The sequence below is a fragment of the Fistularia commersonii genome, chromosome 17, assembly GCF_037954325.1.
Source record: "Fistularia commersonii isolate RoL2024-O1a breed Wild chromosome 17, RoL_Fcom_v1.0, whole genome shotgun sequence".
NCBI classification, from domain to species: domain Eukaryota; kingdom Metazoa; phylum Chordata; class Actinopteri; order Syngnathiformes; family Fistulariidae; genus Fistularia; species Fistularia commersonii.
In genome coordinates, this window is record NC_141300.1 from 9183008 (window position 1) to 9205224 (window position 22217).

The 22217-nt window shown below is 40.7% G+C and overlaps 2 protein-coding genes across 3 annotated transcripts; one reads left to right on the forward strand and one right to left on the reverse strand.

Annotated features, from left to right (window-relative positions):
- Positions 1-990: 990 nt before the first annotated feature.
- psme3ip1 (proteasome activator subunit 3 interacting protein 1) lies at positions 991-22181 on the reverse strand. 2 transcript variants are annotated; one of them, XM_086162679.1, is made up of 10 exons: positions 22128-22158; positions 15329-15443; positions 10171-10276; positions 8407-8543; positions 8217-8315; positions 7055-7177; positions 3882-4020; positions 3015-3094; positions 1825-2031; positions 991-1385 (listed from the first exon to the last, which is right to left on the reverse strand). In XM_086162679.1, exons 4-10 carry the CDS (start codon positions 8531-8533, stop codon positions 1381-1383), a joined length of 780 nt encoding a protein of 259 aa, XP_086018805.1. In that variant the 5' UTR covers positions 8534-8543; positions 10171-10276; positions 15329-15443; positions 22128-22158; the 3' UTR covers positions 991-1380. The 2 variants fall into 2 exon arrangements, with proteins under 2 accessions (XP_086018805.1, XP_086018804.1); XM_086162678.1 differs by lacking the exon at positions 991-1385 and having other exon boundaries at positions 1636-2031; positions 22128-22181.
- LOC147224972 (cytochrome P450 2F2-like) lies at positions 14311-20063 on the forward strand. The gene is made up of 11 exons (XM_086162677.1): positions 14311-14538; positions 15293-15455; positions 15907-16059; positions 16304-16464; positions 16685-16753; positions 16907-17011; positions 17407-17545; positions 18142-18227; positions 18504-18605; positions 18772-18913; positions 19042-20063. The coding sequence occupies exons 1-11, from the start codon at positions 14380-14382 to the stop codon at positions 19227-19229; spliced, it is 1467 nt and encodes a 488-aa protein (XP_086018803.1). The 5' UTR covers positions 14311-14379; the 3' UTR covers positions 19230-20063.
- Positions 22182-22217: the final 36 nt, after the last annotated feature.

Below are 22217 nucleotides of genomic sequence, written 5' to 3' on the forward strand. Positions count from 1 at the left end.
CCAAACGAAAGGTGACAGGGAAGGAAATCTATTTTTGAAAATATCCAATCTGAGTTTCACTATTTCAAAGACAAAGTCGATGTTCGAACATTCTCCATCTGTAATAAGTAGCATGATGGAGGAAAAACAACAGGGAGACTGGTTTGGTCCACCTCAAAGCTCCAGTCCTCCTTTCTTATGTCCGCTTGTTGTTGTCCCAGCAATCTTTTTTTCTAGCTGCACCAGTGATACTGAGCTTCAACTGTCACTTTAACAATATTCAGGTTTTCATCTGCAGGATGAAATCCAATTCTGGGATTAATCAAATCCCAGAAATGCACTTTTACCCAAACTGGTTTTATGTCAGTCAAACCCTGACAGCTACATCAGAACATTTTACCCAAAATAACACAATCTTTAGGAAAAGTATAATGGTGGTGTTATTGTCTTGTTCTTTTATTGCTTAAGTCTAATTGTTCAGATCATTTCTGGGTACTAATCTCTAAGGTTATTCTTGATATTTAGTAATTAAACTTTTGTTCAAGTCGTATGCATCTCAAAATGTTGTCAAAGGCTGAGTTAAAGATAATTTTTGCCTCATTTTCCATGTCTCATGTGCATATGTGGGAACTCTTGTCATGAATCAATGTACTTTTAATCAACTGTCCCAGTTAAAATTTAAAGGGCCACGGGATTCAGATTTCCAACTCTTGGGTAATGTGCACACGGCCATTTATTATGGGGTAATAGATTTTAGAAAAAAAAGGAACTTTTTCCTTTCCCACCTGTGATTACTGTCTTCCTGCAACAACTCACATATTCCAACATTTTACATTGAGACGTGTTACCATCGAGATGATTTTTCCTTCAAAATAATGTAGGACCACTGGGATGGTCAGGTCAGTCGTACATATGAAATGACTGAAACATTTTCATGTAAAAATTTGCATGCTTTTTAAGTCTGTTGTGGATCCCACAGCTCCAGCCCTCTGTAACACACACTCTCACTACTAGGGAAAGCTCTTTATTTCTCTTTGTTCAGAATTTGAACATTACAGAAGTTTCTCCAGTCAGCAAACAATACAGCATCTTTTCCAACACAGATGAGAGAGCACATTACATCACAAACATTTAAAACATTTTCCAAACAATTTTAGACTCTGCATTGAACCCCAAGATGGAGAGAAGTGTGTGTCCTGCCCGGGCTTTCCTTTGCAGCTGATTGTTACAAAGGTGCGAGTCATGTGACACAGTCTAAGCAGACTCTCTCTCGCCACTGCTGTCAATCACTGTTCCCTCAGCCAAAAGCACAGCTTGCAGTCACTGTGGCTTGGGTTAGGAGGGGGGTGAAGGGGGGGCGGGATGTCATCGGGATAGGCAGTGCGGGATTGGATGCTCGTCTTAAACTGCATGAGATGTGATTGGGGAAGGAAGGGTGGAGGCGTCATGTTTGATTGCCACAACAGCACAAGCATAAATAGATGCACAGATTTAGTCCAGAAGAGAATTATAATGCTAATATTTGTCAAGGTTATCGTACTGAGTTGCTCTTTCGCTGCTGACAAAGAGCAACAGTTGAACTCACAGCTGTGAAACACGGTCTCCTTTGTACAAGTGTGTTGGCCCTGTATGACTTGCTGCCTAAAGTTTTGTGTGTTTGTGTGTGTCTGGGCACTATAATCTGTGTATGTGCATTGTGTCAGTTACTATTATGTAGCTGTTTCCAAAGCAGTGAAAGCATACCCCTGGCTATGTGTGCGTGTGTGCGCGCATGAGTGTGTGTCTCTATCTATCTGTAGGTCCTGCTGTGCCGAGGGTACGGCAACATGATTGCGCCCACACTACCTTCGCTGTCCGAACTGCTGTCAGAGTCGCTGCTGCCAGAATAAACGCAGAGTCCCGGTAAAACACCGACGCACACGGCTGCCGAGGGCAGGTGAATCACCCCTTGACTGGAGCTCAGGGGGGCCGAGTGGGTCTTCGGTGTCAGGCCGGGGACTTTTTGTTGATCTTCATTTCCCCCTGCTCCGCCTCCGGCTCCTCCCTCCTGTTCTGAACAGCAATAAAATGGTGTCAGCTGCAGACGTCCTGCTGCTCGGGTGCATAAACTACTTCAAAGTTAGAAGCGGAAGTTTTGTCCCTGAACTCGAGGCTGCGGTCTGTGGTCTGTAGTGGGCCTTTTTAGCTGGTCCCTTGGTCGACACCTGTCTGAATTGAGGCTGTTGCACTAGTTACTTTCAAAACAAAGCTCATGTGCTCTTTAGTTACCATTAGGCTTCGTTAGACTTTGATTGTGAAAACGTGCTCCCCCCCCCGAATTTTGGCTGAACGTAGATCGAGAAATGTCAGAGACATATACTGTGACTAAGGTGGCCTAAATATCTTACAATACAAGTCAATATCACCTGAAGGTGATAAGTAGGATAATCATATATTTTCTGCCAAGGTTTATTTAGGTAGGTTTAGCCAATATGCAAATACAAACTTTCACACACAATTACTATGGACTATCGGTTTTGTGTCTGGACTTTGTTCATCTGTTTTCATTTACTCAGGTCCGGTATGAAAATAGTTAAGGACTTTTATTTGTCTAAACCAATATCACAAAGCTGAGGCTTGTAGCTGACCAATTCTAATTCTAAGAATAACTTTATTTATCTCAAAGGAAATTGTTGTGCCAGAGTTTCAAGTAAAACATAACAATAATAAATAATAGTAGGAATTTGTGTAAACAGTATAAAAAGGGGGGAGAATAAGAAATACAAATAAAACTATAAAGTGTCAAGGTAACAAGTCAAGGCTATAAAGTGTTTTAAGGTCTTAAGTACAAAGATTTTGAGATTGTCTAATTTTATCACATTATCATTGTTAAATAAGGTCTTCTACTTTAAAGAATACATTAAAAACATTCTTTGAGTGATTATGTCAAATCATGAGCTATTATTGGACCAAAGGTCAAAAGGATAAGAAGTCAGAGATGGTCCTGTTGGTCTACAATTTGAACTTCTCCTTTTAGGTCTCATGCTGGTGCCCACCTTTGGATTTGTCTTCTTCTTGAGTCGTTGCCGTGACTTCAACTTTCTGTTTCTTGCTGCCGTCTGACGACTGGGAGGAACTGTGTGAGAGAACCACAACATCCATGGCTGAAACACTTAGGAACATTACTGTGTTGCCGTATCTGTGGAGCTATGGGAAAGTGATTGACAAAGCGTTTAGATCCTTCCTTCGAAACCACTTTCAGCTTGTTGTTTTGGTCAAAGGAATCAAGCCCCTCTGCTCACGTCAGTAGTTTTTTGGCCATTACAGGGCCGTTGCTTTCAGGAAGAAAACTGTTACAAAAACACAAAACTTTTTTTTTTCTCCAGGGGAGACAAACAAGGACAGGGATGAGCCAGTGGGAATATTGGAGCCTTCATGAAGGCTAAAATGGTGCTGGTAGGCTTGGCCAAAACCAGATCAAGTTACAATTTTAATAATTCATTTAATGTATTTTAATTCAATGCAGCCAATCTAAAAAGTTGTGGTGAAAGAAAGAAATAATTCTATATTTGGAATCACACTCAAAATTAAAGTGGGAAAACACACTACAGGCTGATCCAACTTTGATGTAATGTCTTTAAAAACAAGTCAAAATGAATCAGTGTTGCTTCCTAAGTGGACAGTTTGATTTCACAGAAGTGTGATTGACTTGGAGTTTCATTGCGTTTTTTAACTGTTCCCTTTATTTTTGTGAGTGCACACATGCGCACACACACACACACACACACTAGGATTGTCTGTACTTCCATATCTGTTGGATGTAAAAATGGACCACATGGTTTTGTTTACAACTGTTGAGTCCAACATTAATGCTAAGCACTTGGTAAGTAAAAGTGTGTGTGTGTGTATTTGTGCACACCTACCTGCGTCTCTTGACAGCTCCAGCTAATAAATGTGCCTGAGACAGGTGGCTGCTTCTTTGCTCTGCCCCTAATTGTTTAGGTACCGCCTTCTTTTCAGGCTCTTGACGGCTGTCGACGGATGCTCGTCTTGCGAGAGCACTGTGACAGCATGGAGTTAAGGTGAATATATTGTGCACACAGGAAGGGGCCGCACTCGGAGCAGGTGAATTCAACAAGTCATATTCTGTGCTGCAAGGGGTGGCACAGTTTTATTCGGCTGCAAAAGGAGAATTTGAGGTGACGACAGGAGGAGGAGCGAGGAAGTGACACAGATAGAGGCTAAAACAAGAACGTGATGGACGCAGCTCAGGGGACGTGAAATAGGGCCAAGATGCAAAGACAGGATGAAAACACATACCCACACCCATGCTTTAGATACTGCTAACGTGTATATGTGTGATTCAGATGCACAGTTATGGGGTTGCGGTGCATTTGCCAAAGTCTGCATCTGTGTGTGTGTGTGTGTGTGTGTGTGTGTGTGTGTGTGTGTGTGTCTACTTACATAGGTCTCAGAGCAGCAGACGACTGCTTTAAATCGTCACCGTAGTTACCAGCCAATGATACAGTTTCCACGACAACCCACTAAGTACTTCATGCGCAGACAAACCTTTCTTTCACACTCTTTGTTTTCTGTGGCCAGGCAGGTTTTTGATGGAAAGAAAAGGCCCAGGAACCAGAAGCAAAGCATCTGGACGTGGAAGTTAAAAATGACCACATCTTGTGGCCCAGCCTCTACATGTAAAGTAAGTGCAGACAATGAGAGGTTTTAATAGGTAGATGGTGAATTCCTCCACAGTATTTATCTTATCAACATTTGATGCTAAGGGTCTCTGCACAGAGATCAGCATCAGAGATCAAACATGGTCTATGAGCAGGAACTGTCAATAGCATGATGTGATGCTGTGATGGAATAACAGATTTCAATTAGTGCATATTATTAATTTAAAGGGAGTGATCAGATCTGAGTTGTTAACAGTAAGAATTACTATGGCAAATTTAAAACGATTCTTTAATCATCCATCCATCCATCTTGCCCCACTTATCGGAAGTCGAATCGCGGGGGCAGCACCCCGAGCACCCCACCACATGGTCCAGCTCCTCTGGGGGGACCCCAAGGTGTTCTCAGGCCAGACTGGAGACATAGTCTCTCCAGCATGTCCTGGGTCCTCCCTATGGTCTCCTCCCAGATGGAGATGCCCAGAATACCTCCCCTGGGAGGCGCCCAGGAGGCATCCTGATGAGATGCCTGAGCCACCTCATCTGACCCCTCTCTATGCGGAGGAGCAGCGGCTCTATGCGGAGGAGCAGCGGCTCTACTCTGAGCTCCTCCTGGATGACCGAACTTCTCGCCCTATCTCTTAGAAAGAGTTCGGCCACCCTGCAGGGGGGTTCTGCAGCCGAGGATCAGACCGCCAAGGTCTCCCACTCTGGCCACCACCCAGCTCGCACAACCTGACCCCCCTGGTGAACCCAGGGGAAGAGGGACCCATGTCAATCCTTCAGGCTGTGCCCTGCCCAGCCCAATGGGTGAAGGCACGGCCATCAGGCGCTCACCATCGAGCCCTGTCCCCGAGCCTGGCTCCAATCAGGGGCCCCGACAACATAGTTCCCAGTGATCACTGGGACGCGCGAGCCCCTCTACCATGGTCAGTTGGGTCACATAGGGGCCTTAATCTTTAATCCTCTTTGAAAAAACTGACATGCATAACTTGAAATGTACCAGCTATATTGCCCTAGATCATTTAAAAATTACTCGTGGGTACGTTTGATCCAAGTGGAAAAAGTTTCGGGTCACTGATCTGGCAGACTCATTCAAGAAGGGGCAGCTCAAGTGCGTGTTAACTGCCGGAAAGACTACATTAATTACACAAAACAGCTTCACAACTATAATAAGAGATTGAAAAAAAAATTTAGGTTAATGTTTTTTTTCTTGGGTTGTTAGAATGTTATCTTTAATACTACAGGGTTTGTCACAGCGGGAATAACTATAGTCCTGATGCAAGAGGGTTCCTGATAAGAGTCAGGACCTTCCATCTTTTCACGGGTTCTCTTTGGGTGCACTCGGTTCAAAAAATACAGTAAATTAACAGGGCAGGCAGTATCACTCATGAATAACTACTGACTTTCTGCTGCATTCAACTGGATCGGTTTAATTTTACGGCCAAAAGGGAAAAAAAAGGTTGCTTGAGAAACGGAAAAAATAATTTGAGGATGCAAAAATGTGTCTCTTAATGATTTACCCAATATATATTTTCCTTTCCACTGCAACTCAGTCGACTTGCAAGACAGCAGGAACTTAATTGCCTGTGTGTATAAATCCTGATTCCTGAAATTAAAAGGTTTTGTCTATTCTTGTGGCGCGATCAAGATCTTGCAGAAGACACTAACAGATAACCACAGCCCAGATCCTCAGACTGTTTGCACTATTACACACACGCACTCAATAAAGTCACAGTTCCCCACATGTAAGTCAGCGGGTAAATTAAAGCTGAAGTCCAACAAGCAGCGTCACACAGGAGATAAATAAATAAATGTCGCACAAAAAAAAAAAAAAAAAAAAAAAAAAACTCATTATCCTAGAAAGGAACTCCTGACTGATGTGCAAACAAAACACTGACTAGTTTGCCACTCGATAAAACTGCAGTGGTAATTCACCATTTTAGGCCAGCTTTAGTGGAATATGACTGAATCTGGATTATTCAAATATGTTAATGAACCATGCTGACTCTTCTCACATAGATGGCCAGTGTAACAATAACATTAATTGCTCTTTTTTCCATTCAAATGAATACATTAAATGTATAACTGTGTGTGCCGGATTGGCCCACGCAATATCAGAACCACATAATCCTGGCTCCATTCAAAATTTGTTTTTGCTGCAGTGCATGAGGTCTTCCTGCTAATTCCATGACAAGTCTCCTCCAATCGTCATGTCATGAACAAAACAACCTTTGCAAACGAATTGGCCCTGCTGGGAGCCCGGTTCCTCGCAGTGCTTGTTCTGAAGATGCAAAATTAGTAAGCGCTTACTAAAGTAAGGGATAACAAATTAGCATATTCAGGCAAATAATCACAGGGTGATACTGGATAATTAAAATGTTTCTTTGTGTAAACAAACACATGATAAAAGGATATTCTGTATTCAAGCAGCTCCCTCTGCTCTTCATCCCTACGCTGCTTCTCCACCAGACTCTGTTGCCGGGAGACCTCGTCCAGGAAGCTGGTCTCATCATCGTCCAATCCCCTCACCATATTCTCTGTCACCATGGAAACACACATACTCACAACTTGTGGCAAAAGGAAAACATTTTTTTCTGAACAACCCATATCAATGTTGTGCAAATCCACATTGAAGTGGCCATCATCTACACAGAAAACCCTCAAATCCTCAATGAAGATAACCTTTTGTTGTGTTAAAGAGATATTTACCAGTTTTCGATGGCAACTGTCTGTGCGGCAAAACTACAAGAAAATGAGCTCAAATCACAGTGATAATTAAGTAGTTTATCCTCTTGCAACAACCAGAATGCACTGAAAAAGCCGCCCTTCAAGGTCACTCCCAGGTCACTGCGTACTCAAAGAAACTGCAGTTCAATCTAAACTCCCATTATGTGGGTGCAAGACAGGGCTGCATTCAATTCTAAATATGAAAGTAGACAACAAAACAAATACACTTCATCCAGTGGATGGACTGCTGCCAGTTTGAGTGGAAAGAGTTTTTGGTACATGTCAGAATTTTGTTTATTTGCATAAAGAACTCGCACTAGCTGATTTAAGCTGGCAAGGTTTCACCAACATGGGTGACTGACAGTTGCTTACTTGAGCTCAAAATGTGAAGTTCTTTCCAATAGCTTAGTTTAGAGAGACCGCTACAAAAAAATCAATAATAAACAAGGGAAGATACGATATGGTTTTGCATGTCAAAAAAATATGAAGGAAATGCATGAAAAATACATTTGACCCTGCATTTTCAAACAGTAACAGCAGGAAAGAATAGAAACTGATGATTATACAAAGACATTTGAAAACACAACAAATATAGAGCCCTTAAGGATAAAAAGTTCTGATTAAATTGCTGAGGACTGTAGTAATTAACCTCTTTGGACCTCATTCACAATTGGCACTTAAATACATCATATATGGAGATAGTATCTAAGTATATTTTTTTCATGTTTACATTTAAATTGCTATTAAGATGCAGACTTTAGCTAATATCTGACAGTTTTGTCTCACTTGTTAGCGCAGGTCAAAAGTTTGACTAAGGGATTTGAAAGTGTAAGAGTATCAGACACCCACTGAATTTAAACTGCTCCTCAAACTCCTCTTGCTTCTTTTCTTTTTGCTCCTGCAGTCGTTCATAGAGGGAACGAGGGTCATATGCCTCCTCGGGGGCCTCTGAGGAGGAGAAACAAAGTGCACGAATGCAAAGCTAAGTATATATTCGAGATCGTCTCTTCGGCCTCGTTGAATCTTTGGGCGCCCTTACCCTCGGGATCTTCAGGCTTCCTGACTTTCTCCCATTCCTCCTGTCGCTTCTTCCTCCTTTCATCAAGTTCTGCCTCGGTCACGAATTTCCTGCTAAGGTCGATGCCTGCTTCTCCTCCCCCTGCCATTACAACTGACCTGCGGGAGAGCATAGAGATCATTTGACCAAACATCCAACAATGTTACGAGTGAATTCCTCCAGCACCCTCATTGACTACTTGTTAGAGCAGTCAATAGGGTTCTCACTCCTTTGGGTACAATAGCTGACAATTTAATTGATTTACTCTTGTGCTATGCAGTTCAATGGGAGACTAAACTAATGAAATGGATTAAAACACATTTCTGTGCCCAAAGCAGCACCATTTTAAAATCCTCTAAAGCCATTATAGACGTTGGTATAACACAACAATAAATTGATGGTAATATTGTGGGATAACAGTGATACTGCTGTCTACAAAAAACTAGTTAGCCAAATAACGATCCTTGTTACTTCTTTATTTTTTTCATCAGCCGAGTCTTCATCATTCTACTTTTGAAAACAAATTTGACTGGTCCAATGCAAATTTTTTATTCTGACCTTGTTTTATCTGAAACAAGAGAAAACTGGTGATTGAGATCATACTTATGGATGGGTTTGTCTGCAGTAAATGAGACAAACATTGGCAAAAAGTGGACGGCCCACAAATGACAGCATCATAAATATGATTAAAATTTCATGAAGAATTAACAGAGATAATAGTGTGTCAAGAGGTGCCAGCTCTAACTGGACAGATGAATAAAATGATACTCCCAGTCTAATTCAGGATGAATTTGTCATGCAAGCAGGGTAACGTCAATGATTTTGTGCAGACGAACTGTACTTTCAAAGTAAAAATAAACAAAAGGGCCCAACTGGGGCCATGGGAAATTAGTCAATATGACTGTTAATACAACTGACTGATATTGGAATCCTAGGAAAGATCATTTTTTCACTGGCGAAGACAGAAAATAGTAAATAAGTAGATGAAAAATTTGATTAACGGTGGCATTGATCAATAATAAGAACCCATGCCAAAATACATCCAAAATCCAGAACATCGCCAATATCAGTCAGACATGTCCCTGCTTTAAAATAATGCTGAAACTCATGGTAAAACAAATGGTTGTATTTTTATTTCTTATTTTAGCGCAGCCACACTGCACCATCAGTAAAATGTACAGTAAGTTTCCAGTTCCACTGACGCCAGTTATGGATGTTTCGCGCCCCCTTGTGTTTATCATACGAAATTACGATAATATCGGATAGGAAACAAACTTTTCCTCCAAAATGAGAGCAAATTATCCGGTCAAATGATCCACGGCCTATATAGGAAACAATGGGAATGTTTTTAAATAAGATTTGATATTTAATGGTGACAGCTTTGTTTTTTCTGCAAAGCAAGGACAATAAGGGCAACGTTAGCCACAAGACGACACCGCTTTTCGGAGCAAAAATGTACTTTAGCGTCTGACGACCGATTCAGACCTTATTTTGCAACAGAATGATGTGACACGTCTGTGCAGCCACCTGTGTTTATTAATAGGCTTAGAAAGAGTGCATGTGGACGTCCGTGTACGAAGACTAGCATTAGCTACATTAGCAATCAGGCCAGTCATCACCGCTGTCAGTAAATTTAAACAGTCATTTTGAAATACAGATACATGCATATGTTGGGAGGACCTGACATCAATCATAGGACCACCGATCGGGAATATAACTCTTTAAAAATATGTAATTTGAACTTACCGAACTCGGCTCCGCAGCTCTCGCAAACCTATGACGTTTTGTGTCACCGGTAAATATGTCCCCGCTCCTCAAGCTACTCCGTGCATTAGTTCCGGCTTCGGTGTGTCTGTTTGTTGGACATATTTAGAGAAGGTTATGAGAATGCAGCCTCAGGGTGTCTCCCTGAGCCGGTCCCAAGCCCGAGTAAATGCAAAGGGTTGTGTCAGGAAGCACATCTAAAACTTTTGCCAAAACCAAACATGCGAATCAATCATAATAACCGGATCATACTGGATCGGTCGAGGCCCGGGTTAACAACGACCGCGCCCTGTAGGTCATCGGTACCAAAGGAAATTGGGCTACCGCGGGTCGAAGATGGAGAGGAGGAAGGCGTGTTAGGAAGCAGAGAGAGAAGGAAAGGAAAGGCAAGAGTCTGGGACTGAGAGTAGGGACTTTGAATATTGGGATGATGACAGGAATAGTTAGAGAGTTGGTTGACATTATGCAGAGAAGGATAGTGGATATACTGTGTGTCCAGGAGACCAGGTGGAAAGGTAGGAAGGCTAGCAGTTTAGGAGCAGGCTTTAAGTTGTGCTATCATAGTACTGGCGAGGAAGAGAAATGGAGCAGGAGTTATCTTGAAGGAGGACTTTGTTAGGAACTTTCTGGAGGTGAAAAGAATGTCAGATAGTCTTTTGAGTGTGAAACTGAAAATTGGAGGTGTGATGCTCAATGTTGTTAGTGGCTATGCCCAGCAGGTGGGATGTGAGTTAGAGGAGAGGGAGAAGTTCTGGAATGAGCTAAATGAAGTGCAGCAGAATATCCCCAGAGATGAGAGAGTGGTAATTGGTGCAGACCTCAATGGGCATTGTTTGTGCAGGGAGCAGAGGGGATGCAGAACTGATGGGTAGATTTGATATATAGGATAGGAACGCAGAGGGACAGATGGTGGTAGGTTTTGCAAAAAGGATGGAAGTGTCTGTAGTGAACAGCTTTTTCCAGAAAAGACAGGAAAATAGGGTGACTTATAAGAGCGGAGGTAGGAGCACGCAGGTGGACTACATCTTGTATAGACGACATAACCTGAAAGAGACCAGTGACTGCAAAGTGGTTCTATGTGAGAGTGTAGTCAGACAGCATAGCATGCTGGTTTGTAGGATGACTCTGGTGACAAGGAAGATCAAGAGGACAAAGGCAGCGCAGAGGACAAAGTGGTGGAAGCTGAAAAGGGAGGAGTGTTGTACAGTTTTCAAGGAGGAGTTAAGAAAGGGTCTGGGTGGTCAGGGTGAGCTTCCAGATGATTGGACAACTACAGCTAGTGTTATCAGGGAGACAGGTAGAAGAGTACTTGGTGTGTCATCTGGAAGGAAAGTAGATAAGGAGACTTGGTGGTGGAATGAGGAAGTGCACGAGTATATACAGAGAAAGTTGTTAGCAAAGAAGAAGTGGGATACTGAGAGGACTGAAGAGAACAGACAGGAGTACGGGGAGATACAACATAAGGTAAAGATAGAGGAAGCAAAGGCAAAACAAAGGGCGTACAATGACCTGTATGCTCTGTTGGACAGTAAGGAGGGAAAGAATGATCTATACAGGTTGGCGAAACAGAGATAAAGATGGAAAGGATGTACACCAGGTCCAGGTGATTAAAGATAGAGAGGGAATTGTATTGACAGATGCTAGAAGAGTGATGGGACGATAGAAAGAGTATTCTGAAGAGCTGATGAATGTGGAAAATGAAAGCGAGGCAAGGGTAGAAGAGGTAACTTTTTTAGATCACAAAGTAGCACAGATTAGTAAAAGTGAAGTGAGGAAGGCATTAAAGAGGATGAAGAGTGGAATGGCAGTGAGTACTGATGATATACCTGTGGAGGTGTGGAAGTGTCTTGGAGAGGCAGTGATAGAGTTTCTGGTTGGATTATTCAACAGGATCTTAGAAAGTTGAAAAAGATGTCTGTGGAATGGAGAAGAAGTGTGATGTGGCCATTTTTAAGAATAAGGGGGGATGTGCAGAATTGCAGCCACTATAGAGGGATAATGTTGACGCGCCATAATGAAGTTATGGGAGAAAGTAGTGGAAACCAGACTGAGAGCAGATGTCAGCATTTGTGAACAGCAGTATGGCTACTACAGTACTACAGATATACTTCAGATGCAGTATTTGCTTTGAGAATGCTAATAGAGAAGTATAGAGAAGGTCAGAGGGAGCTGCATTGTCCTTTTGTAGACCTCGAAAATGCACATGACAGGTCGTCAAGAGAGGAACTCTGGTATTGTGTGAAGAAATCTCGAATGGCAGAGAAGTGTGTTAGACTGGTGCAGAACATGTATGCTGGCTGTGAGACGCTGGTACGGTGTGCTGTAGGGGTAACAGAGAAGTTTAAGGTGGAGGTGGGACTCCATCAGGGATCAGCTTTGAGCCTCTTCTTGTTTGCAGTGGTGATGGACAGGCTGACGGATGAGGTTAGACAGGAATCTCCATGGACCATGATGCTTGCAGATGAAATTGTGATCTGCAGTGAGAGCAGAGAACAGGTTGAGGAAAATTTAGATAGGTTGAGGTATGTGCTGGAAAGGACAGGAATGAAAGTTAGTTGCCGCAAGACAGAGTATATGAGTGTGAATGAGAGGAACTCGGGTGGAATGGTCAGACTACAGGGAGTGGGGATCAAGAAGTTGGAGGATTTCAGGCACTTGGGGTCAACAGTCCAGAGCAACGGAGAGTGTGGAAAAGAGTTAAAGAGACAGCTTCAAGCAGGTTGGAATGGGTGGAGAAAAGTGTCAGGGGTACTATGTGATAGAAGACTATCAGTCAGGATGAAAGGAAATGTGTACAAGACAGTGGTGAGACCTGCTGCATGTGTATGACCTAGAAACGGTTCCAATTACAAAAAGACAGGAGGCAGAGCTAAAGGTTGCAGAGGTGAAGATTCTAAGGTTCTCTTATGGAGTGATTAGGATGGATTGTACAGTACTGTCATGTACAGAGGAGGGATAGTGAATATATTGATAGATGGATGTTGGAATTGGAGCTGCCAGGCAGGAGGTCTCGAGGAAGACCAAAGAGAAGATTTATGGACATAGTGAGAGAGGATATAATGTTTGTTGATGTGAGAGAGGAGGATTCAGAGAATAGGGTTAGATGGAGAAGGTTGATTCGCTGTGGCGACTCCTGAAGTGAAAAGCTGAAAGGAGATGAGGAAGAAGAGAAGGTTATGAGGTATGTTGTTGTTTTGATAAATCACAATCAGACTTTAATTTCCCCTTTTGTGTTAAAATGTTTGCTGACACCCTTGTTTCATTATATGAATCATTTCCAGTTTGTCTGTGGAGGTTCTCAGTCATCCAGGTCATGGTGAATTCTTGTCGTAATCTTCTTGTCCGGACTTGAACTTCTTCACTTGAAAGTGAAGTGAAGAAATTCAAGTCCAGTTGCCAAGACAAGAAGATTTTGACAAGAATTTTCAGTCATGTCATTCATTGGATTTCCATTTTCTTCCCTCTAATTAATATTTGCATCCTTTCCCAGGTATTTCAAATAGTCTCTGACATATTCCACTCACTGGCTACATATTTTATTTTTTGTGTTATCTGCAATTTATCTGTCAAAAGAATTGTCAGATTCTACTTAGGTACTGGGATATCTCATTATGAATGCATATTTTTTGGTTTTGATTTATTTTTCTTCATCCCATCACCAAACATAGATGTAATGACTCTTGAACTAAAATGTATGTGAAAACCTGTAACAATAGTACTGTATTACAGTTTGCAAAGCTTTTTAATATTGTAATAGGTTTTTGCCAATTTATATTTTCCACATATAAATGGCAGTTATTTGCACACGGAACAGGAATTATAACAGCAATAATAATCATAATAGTCATAAACATAACACATATATTCATAGAGAATTTTCCATCAAAGTGCTTTGAAAAACAGAAATGTCTTTATGTTCCCAGAAAACAATTATAGGAATGCAACACTAATGTAAAAATCTAAGGAAATAAAATGTTTTACCGCATTATAAGCCATTATTTCTAATATTTCTGCAGATATGTAGGGGACTAGGGGAAATGTCAAGGGTCAAAAGGAACACCCAGAAAGGGCTTGTTGATAGGAGGGTTTGCAAAGGAGGCAAAGTACACAAACGAAGGAGGCGGAGCTAAAAGCTTTCTTTTAAAGAAAGTTGACTGGTTTCCCCTTTTCAGTAAAGCTCTACATTCAACAATGTTTTCCTTCATCATCATATTTATTTGCATTTTCCTCATTATTATACAAACCACAAGCCGGAGGCCTAAGAACTTTCCACCAGGACCCACCATCCTGCCGGTCCTTGGAAATATCTTGTGCCTGAGCTTAGAGAACCCTCTGAAAGACTTTGAGAGGGTAAGAACATCCCTGATTTGCTTTTCCAATTCCTGATTCCAGTGTCCTATTATTGCGGCTCAATCTTCGTCTAGATTTCATAGTTGTATGACAGCCTGATTGCTCAAGCATTTATTGAACGGGACAGTAAATATGTAAAATCTGCTAAAATCAGGGCATACAGAAATATGCACGACATGGCTTGGTTTGCTTAAACATGCTTTTGCATTCATTGCACAACACATCGTTATTGCCTGTTCAGAGTTGAAAATTTGCACTTTGACTGTGCATGACGACTATCCGCTAGTGGTCTCTTATGTGCAAAAGATAACTCCAAGGTTAAAGCAATATTTCAGGAGATTTATTAAGGTGTGGCTGGACACAGGGAAACTTTGCGGTACCTGCTGCTTTTAGATGGCAAATACGATCAAACTGCTCCACATAGCTGGAAACCATCAAGGTTAACAATTAAGATATAAATCTTAATGTATTTGCACCAGAGTAAGGCATAAAGTTGTGTGTCTGTTTGTCTCAAATATCAGAAAAAACAGTTTTTCACAAATCTCTTGTGGAAATCTCACTCTCGTACTGCCCTAGTCTTAGACTTATAATAATAGTATTTCAAATATCTCAGTGGTTAGTATCATAATGTCATGCCCTATATTGGGAACTAAAATAAAACCCATATTGGGGTCAATGAACTTCTTCGATTATTTTGACATTCTTCACAAAATTGTTCACAATGACCACTAACCAAATTTTTTTTTCATTGCAGCTGAGGAGGGAATATGGAAATGTCTACAGTTTGTACCTTGGTTTTAAACCTGCTGTTATCATCAGCGGCATGCAGGCCATGAAGGAAGCTTTGGTGACCAAGGGCGTTGAATTTGCTGGACGACCTCAAGACCTTTATGTCAACGACACCTCTGAAAGAAGAGGTGGGCAAGATGTGAGAGTGACAACAGACAAAGTCAGCTTTTTATAAAAATCATATGTATCAAAATGAATTGCATAAAAATGCAGTTAAACAGTATTATTACTTTCTTGACAATGCACAACACCAAAAATTTTATTTAATGAATCACAAATTATGGTTCTCAGTAACTTATGTCCAACTAGTTTACATTTACCACAAAGTAAATTTTGTAGTCTCTATCTACAGCCAATGTGTTTTAAATAACATAGATAGAACTGGCTTCTTACCAGCTATCACATTTTTCCAAATTCAAATTAGTCATGTGAAAGTACAGGAATCTTTATGCTCACTCATGCAATTTATCATTCAGTTTATATAATATTGAGCATGGTGGTGACGGTAGTCAGAAAATGTAATATGAGACAACATATGAGCTCTTACAGCTTTTATACATGTTTATATACATATTGTAGGAGTGATTCTGGCAGATTATGGTATAAGCTGGAGGGAACATCGTCGCTTTGCACTGATGACTTTGAGGAACTTTGGCCTGGGAAAGCAGTCCATGGAGGACAGGATTCTCGCAGAGATACAGTTCATGATGGAAACCATAGAGAAGAGCGTAGGTATGTCCAGTGTGGTCTCCTCAAAAACAGGGTTAAAATGATGCAAGCATTTTACAAAAAGATCCTCAAAAATGTATGTGATTGTACATTTCCATTGAAAATGGTGTCCTTCAACAATGACTTCCATTTTTTTCCTCTTTTATCTAATTATTTTACAATCCTCTATATTAGGTGCCTGCATTTCCCAGAAGAACTTTGCATTGTCACTGAACAGTGTTGCGTCATTCTTTTTCACCTTGAACAGGGACAACCTTGAGTCCTCAAATGATGTTTCATAATGCGTCCTCCAACATCATCTGCCAAGTCCTGTTTGGTAAACGCTACAACTATAACGACGAGTTCATCCGAGTTATTGTTCAGTGCTTCACTGAGAATGCTAAGCTAGCTAATGGGCCTTGGGCTATGGTAAGTTACGACTAGGGCAGTTTAATTGAGTTACATACTACATATTTTACAGCCATCTAATCCCTTGGATGATTCAAGGAAAGTACATTAATGCAAACGATGGTATGATTAAGGATGAAAGGTTGAGTTGTGTGTATTTAGAGTTCAAGGTGATACATTTACTTCACATCATACCTCTCTTAATTATTAATTGATGAAGCTCTGTTTATCTCACTTACAGCTTTATGACTCCTTTCCCATGATTCGTAAACTGCCCCTGCCATTTCAGAAGTCCTTTAGGAATTTTCAGGTATATTTAGTGCCCTTTATTGTACTAATTCTCAATGGAAAAATACATAAGTATAATACATTTACAACATGTATCAGTTCTGTGATATTGTTTTTTTAGAGAAGGGTTTGCAATGAAAAGTAAAAACAAAAATATTCTGAATGTGGACTTCAGACATGTCAGGGTCTTGCACGCCGTGTGATGACGGAGCACAAGAATACCAGGGTCCCCGGGCAGCCACGAGATTTTGTTGACTGTTATCTGGATGAAATGGAAAAGGTGTGTATGTGTGTATATGTGCAAACAGGTGCTGTTTACAAATACACTTATATCTAATAAGATAGAGAATTAGTTCCTTGTTTATTGAAACACCTGCTTACTGACTAGTGTATTGACAAACATTATATTCTTTTTTTTTTTACTCATTTTGACCCTTGATAATTAATATCAAAGCTGAAAGTTGCACCTTAGAGCACCTACATTGGACAAATGCAAAGATAACTATAATGTAGATAATGTAGATGACAATAGTATGAAAGTATACCATCACTTAATGTGATGGTATACTTTCATTTGTAATTATGTTATTATGTTTCATATGTAATTACCTTATAATTTAATTCAATGTTTGCTTTCTTTGAAACGCTCACTTCTGTTTGTTTGTTTTTTTTCAGAGAGGCGATGATGACTCTTCATTTTCTGAAGCTCAGCTCCGGGGCTATGCTCTAGACATTCACTTTGCAGGGACTGACACCACCTCCAACACTCTGTTAACGGGATTCCTTTATCTCATGACGCACCCACTCGTGCAAGGTATTTGTGCTTGTCATTTTTTAATGAATGCATTTCGATGAAAAGCATCTGCTGCAAGGAGCACCTATTGTTGATGTGAAATGACTTTAAAAATGATCCCATGTTGTAAATAAAATGTTGCCTGCATGCACTTCCTATCAATCCCTTCATCTCTACCACCTATTACATTCTGAACAGATGTGATTTACATGAATGAAGTTTATTGTTTCATAATTTCTGCCCCAAATTTGAGACTTGAAAGTCAACTATGACAATGTCCCTCCCTTGAGAGAAACATGCAGCTGAATTATTTTGCCTTGCAAATATCATATCATTGAATTTTCAGAAAAGTCCTGTTTGTACTACAAATATCTGAATTCTGTATTCTATGGTTGGTATTTAGTTGGCCATAAAGTAACGCAGAGAGAGCTGTGAATGCACATAACACATGTACTGTACTTGTATAAGAAGCCGGAAAGCCTTAAACACAGCTTGCACCATAACAAATCTCAGGCCCCTCACTTGATACTTCTGTCATTAACAAATATTCAGATAGACAATCATTTTGTATCCATTCTGTAATTCTCTCTCCTCGCCTGTTTCGCCTTACCTATCAGAGCGTTGCCAGGAGGAAATAGACACGGTGCTGGAAGGGAAGGATAAAGCCAGTTTTGATGACAGACACAACATGCCATACATGCAGGTAAATCATTAAACTGTGTGTGCACATGTGCGTGTGTGTATTTTTTGTTTTATTTGATTTTTTTGGTGGTTATTGCAACATGAAGTTTGCAAAAAGTGTCTGCTTGGCCATTAATTTGATAATATAACCTATTTAGGATTTTATTGGCCTGCAACTGTAAGCAAACAGTCAGATTGATCCGTTGAGCTTGTAATCACTGCATCTGAGTCAAGTCCTTTTTTTTTTCTCCTTGCTGACAGTCCAGTAAAGCACTGCAATGAATTTATCCCCTCACAGGCTGTGATCCATGAAATGCAGAGGATAGCAAACACTGTGCCACTAAGTGTCCCACACTGTACAACAAAAGACACAGAGCTTATGGGATATTCTATTCCCAGGGTAAGAAGCAAATCATAATCAACTGTGTTACCACATGGGGAAAAGTCGTTTGAATTCAAATTTAAGCAGATGAGTACCAAACATACCAAACCATAATGATGTTATTTTACATTCCCCAGAGAAATAGGAGAACATCTGAACTAATGTACCTTAATTTTCTTCTCAGGGAACAATGATCATCCCTAACTTAACCTCAGTGCTTAAGGAAGAAGGACAATGGAAATTTCCTCATCAATTCAACCCTGAAAATTTTCTCAGTGAAACGGGAGAGTTTGTTAAGCCAGAGGCTTTCATGCCGTTTTCTGCAGGTATGACAAGAATTCAAAAGTTAAAAATCAAATTAATATTCAAATGTCATCATCCTGTTATATGCGCAGTGACATGCACATGAGTTTCTGAAATCCTACTACATATAATTCTCATGTGTGCCTCTCAGGTCCTCGTATGTGTCTTGGAGAAGGTCTGGCTCGTATGGAGCTCTTCCTCATTACAGTCACGCTACTAAGAAAATTCAAATTCATCTGGCCTGAGGATGCTGGGGAACCAGACTACACTCCAGTCTATGGAGTCACACTTACTCCCAAACCTTATCGCATGAAGATCCAACTCAGAGATGTGCAGTAAAACTGTCTGCAGACACAGTATTTATAGATATATTACATTGTAGTTTAAATTCTACATATGTTTTTACGTAGTAAACAAAAAAATGAAAAATAAATATCTGAATGGTTTCTATCAGCAGAGGTTCTTGAGAAAATGTGCTGATGTAGTTATAAGAGTAGGACTGACTCAGCATATAAGTTGAGTCTCTCCTCTGAGCCAGCACTACAAAAATGTAAATGCAGCTGGATAAGCATTTAAGCAGCAATATTGGATGTATTTAATTATGAAAATATTTTTTTGAAGATAGATTGCTGTCAAAACATACTATTTGGCTGAGGAATGAATGGTTTGTGAACAAAGGTGGATGGGGTCACAAGTGTCAAGGCAGCAGTAAGCCCTGAGTGGCTTTGGTAAGCTTTGCTTTCTCTGTCTCTCTTTATCTCCCTCTCTTTTTCTCTTTCTCTGTTTCTCTCTCATACACACATACATCAGAAGAGGGTTATGTGTTATATTCAGCCTGTTACATCACCTACTAAGACAATGTCAGCCCACAATATCTTGAGTGCTCTGATGATTCTTTCACTAACAACATCCTTTTCTTTCACCTACAACATCCTGCTCAACCCATAAAGAAAACACCAAAGAAATACAGCAATAACAAGGCTAAGCTACAAAATAACATTAACATTCTTCTTTTTGAAATGATAATTACCTTCTGAAAAATCCCCATGTATTCCAGTTGAATATTTGACAGTCAAACTGTTTATTGAATGTCTAACATGTCTTACAATGCCATATTAATATTTAGAATGTTAGTTTAAAGAAATAATTCACCATATTAAAAAAGAAAATACCTCTAATGTCTCTTTTTTACCTTAAAGTGAGCTGGACATCTGTTTTCATAAAACATTTTTAATGCTATGGTCGATATTGCAAAACAACAATGAAGTACAACCACTACATTTAGTTGATTTTAAACTACACTTGATGTCATCAATATGGTTTAAGCTGCATTTGACAGGGGGATGTAATATCTATACATTTCACCATTGCTACAGCCAAGTGACATCCAAGGTATCAAACAAATCAACCACACGTGAGAGGGCAAACTGACCCACTGAAACAGTATTTATGTATAGCGCTTGCAGAATCTCTGCTCTACAACCCTCTCAATCATTGTTTGCTCTCCTATTAGCCCTCTACCTACAGACTATTCACCTAAATGAGACCCCAGGGGGAGTCAGAGACGGCTATTGTGCCGTGTTTTTTTTTTTTTTCTGCACCAACAGGGGTCTCAGGCTCAACCAAAAGAGGCTGCTGTGCCACCCTTCCATCACACAGCCACCTGTATAGGGCTGCAGAGCATAGCCTTGATGGCATGACAAAGATGGGCGCAACCTTTGCTTTGTTGGCAGGGGATCCATCAGTGCAGTATTCAACGAACTGGACAACAGGCTGGTCGGTGCCTGGCACGGAGCCACACATTAGTAGTGTAAGCACATTTGGATTCGCTGCGGTTGCACCTGAACACCAAAAAGAGCTACTGAGGTCCAGTTAGGTCAGTGGAGAATATTGAGTTGGTCCTGAATCCTACAAAAAATGCTTGTTCCAATAGGCTTGTGCCCCCCCCCCCCCCCCCCCCCCCCCTTCCCCCAGCTTGAACTGCGCCTCATAAATAGAAAAGACCTTCTGGGAAAAAAAAAACAGCTGACCACCTCCTTCACCAATAAAACAGTAACCAGCTTAAGAGGAAACCTGATAACCGTGAGATAAACTCGGGCCAACCGACTTCGCACGGGTCTCAGCCTCACAGTGCAGAGATCCATGGACCCTAATTAGAAAAAGCTGAACAACTTGGAATAAGAAGAAAGTCAACTCGAGGGGAAGATGGGGTGTAATTGGTGGAGAGAGAGCAGAACAAGGAAAGGAGCGATCAAAAATCACTAGATATGCTAATGAGATTGTATTTAGGATGAAGGCATAAGAAATCGGTGTTCTTCTGGGATGGATGGTTTGTGCGTTGGTTTGTGGCACGTGCCTGCAAATTTACTAAAATCTGAGTTCTATAACCAATTCAATTGTCAAGAGTCTTCCTTCGAGATTTTACGGCACAACGTTTCAGCATGCCACAGTAAGACCCACACAATAAAACCTACCAATTTGCAAACAGACGCACTAAAATATAATTTCTAGAAACTGATTTGGTTATTTTGATACTCCCTGCCATGCGCCTGATTGTAGTCTATATTTGTGAAGTATTTTATTAAGCTCACCTCATTTTTTGACAGATCCGAACACACCAGTGTCTAGTTAAAACATGCAGAATCTCATTAAATAAATGCTGTCAACTGACTTGTTTTTTTTTTCCAAAGAAAATTTATCAACTAATTCAGTCATTGTCCCACCACTTACTTGGGGCTAGGTTTGGGTTGCAACAGATCGATGTCAACCCAGACAAAATAGGATGCATAATCCTTCCACCATTTTCAGGTCAAACACAGAGCCTGCTACTAGGTATACATGCCCCTACCACCTTTAACATGAGATGGCAAAATCATAAAAAATAGATTGCCCCAGCTGCTGTCCCCCCGGCTGTGTCAGATAGGGCAAAATTTGAAATAATTTTTGAACCCTAATTTTTGAACACTTTTGTTTGTCAGTTGACCGATTGACCGTTGAAGTTACAACAGAAAATGGTAGCCACGCTCTGGATAAATATAAAAGACATAAAACAATCTATTCAGCCAAAAGTTACCGTAGGAATACTGGGAAAGAGGGCAGTGGGTGAAACTTATTATGGATGTCAGAATAAATAGTTAATGATTTCTAGCATGATATTGATTGGTGCCATTGTGGTTTGGAAATCAGTCCAGTATCAACAAGATCTCAAATTAAGATTTCAACCTTTTAGTTACTTACTTCTCAAAGACAATGACAGGACGGAACATGTAGACTGCGAAGGGAATCAGATTTTGGTAACCACTGACAAACTGTGTTCCACCAACAAAT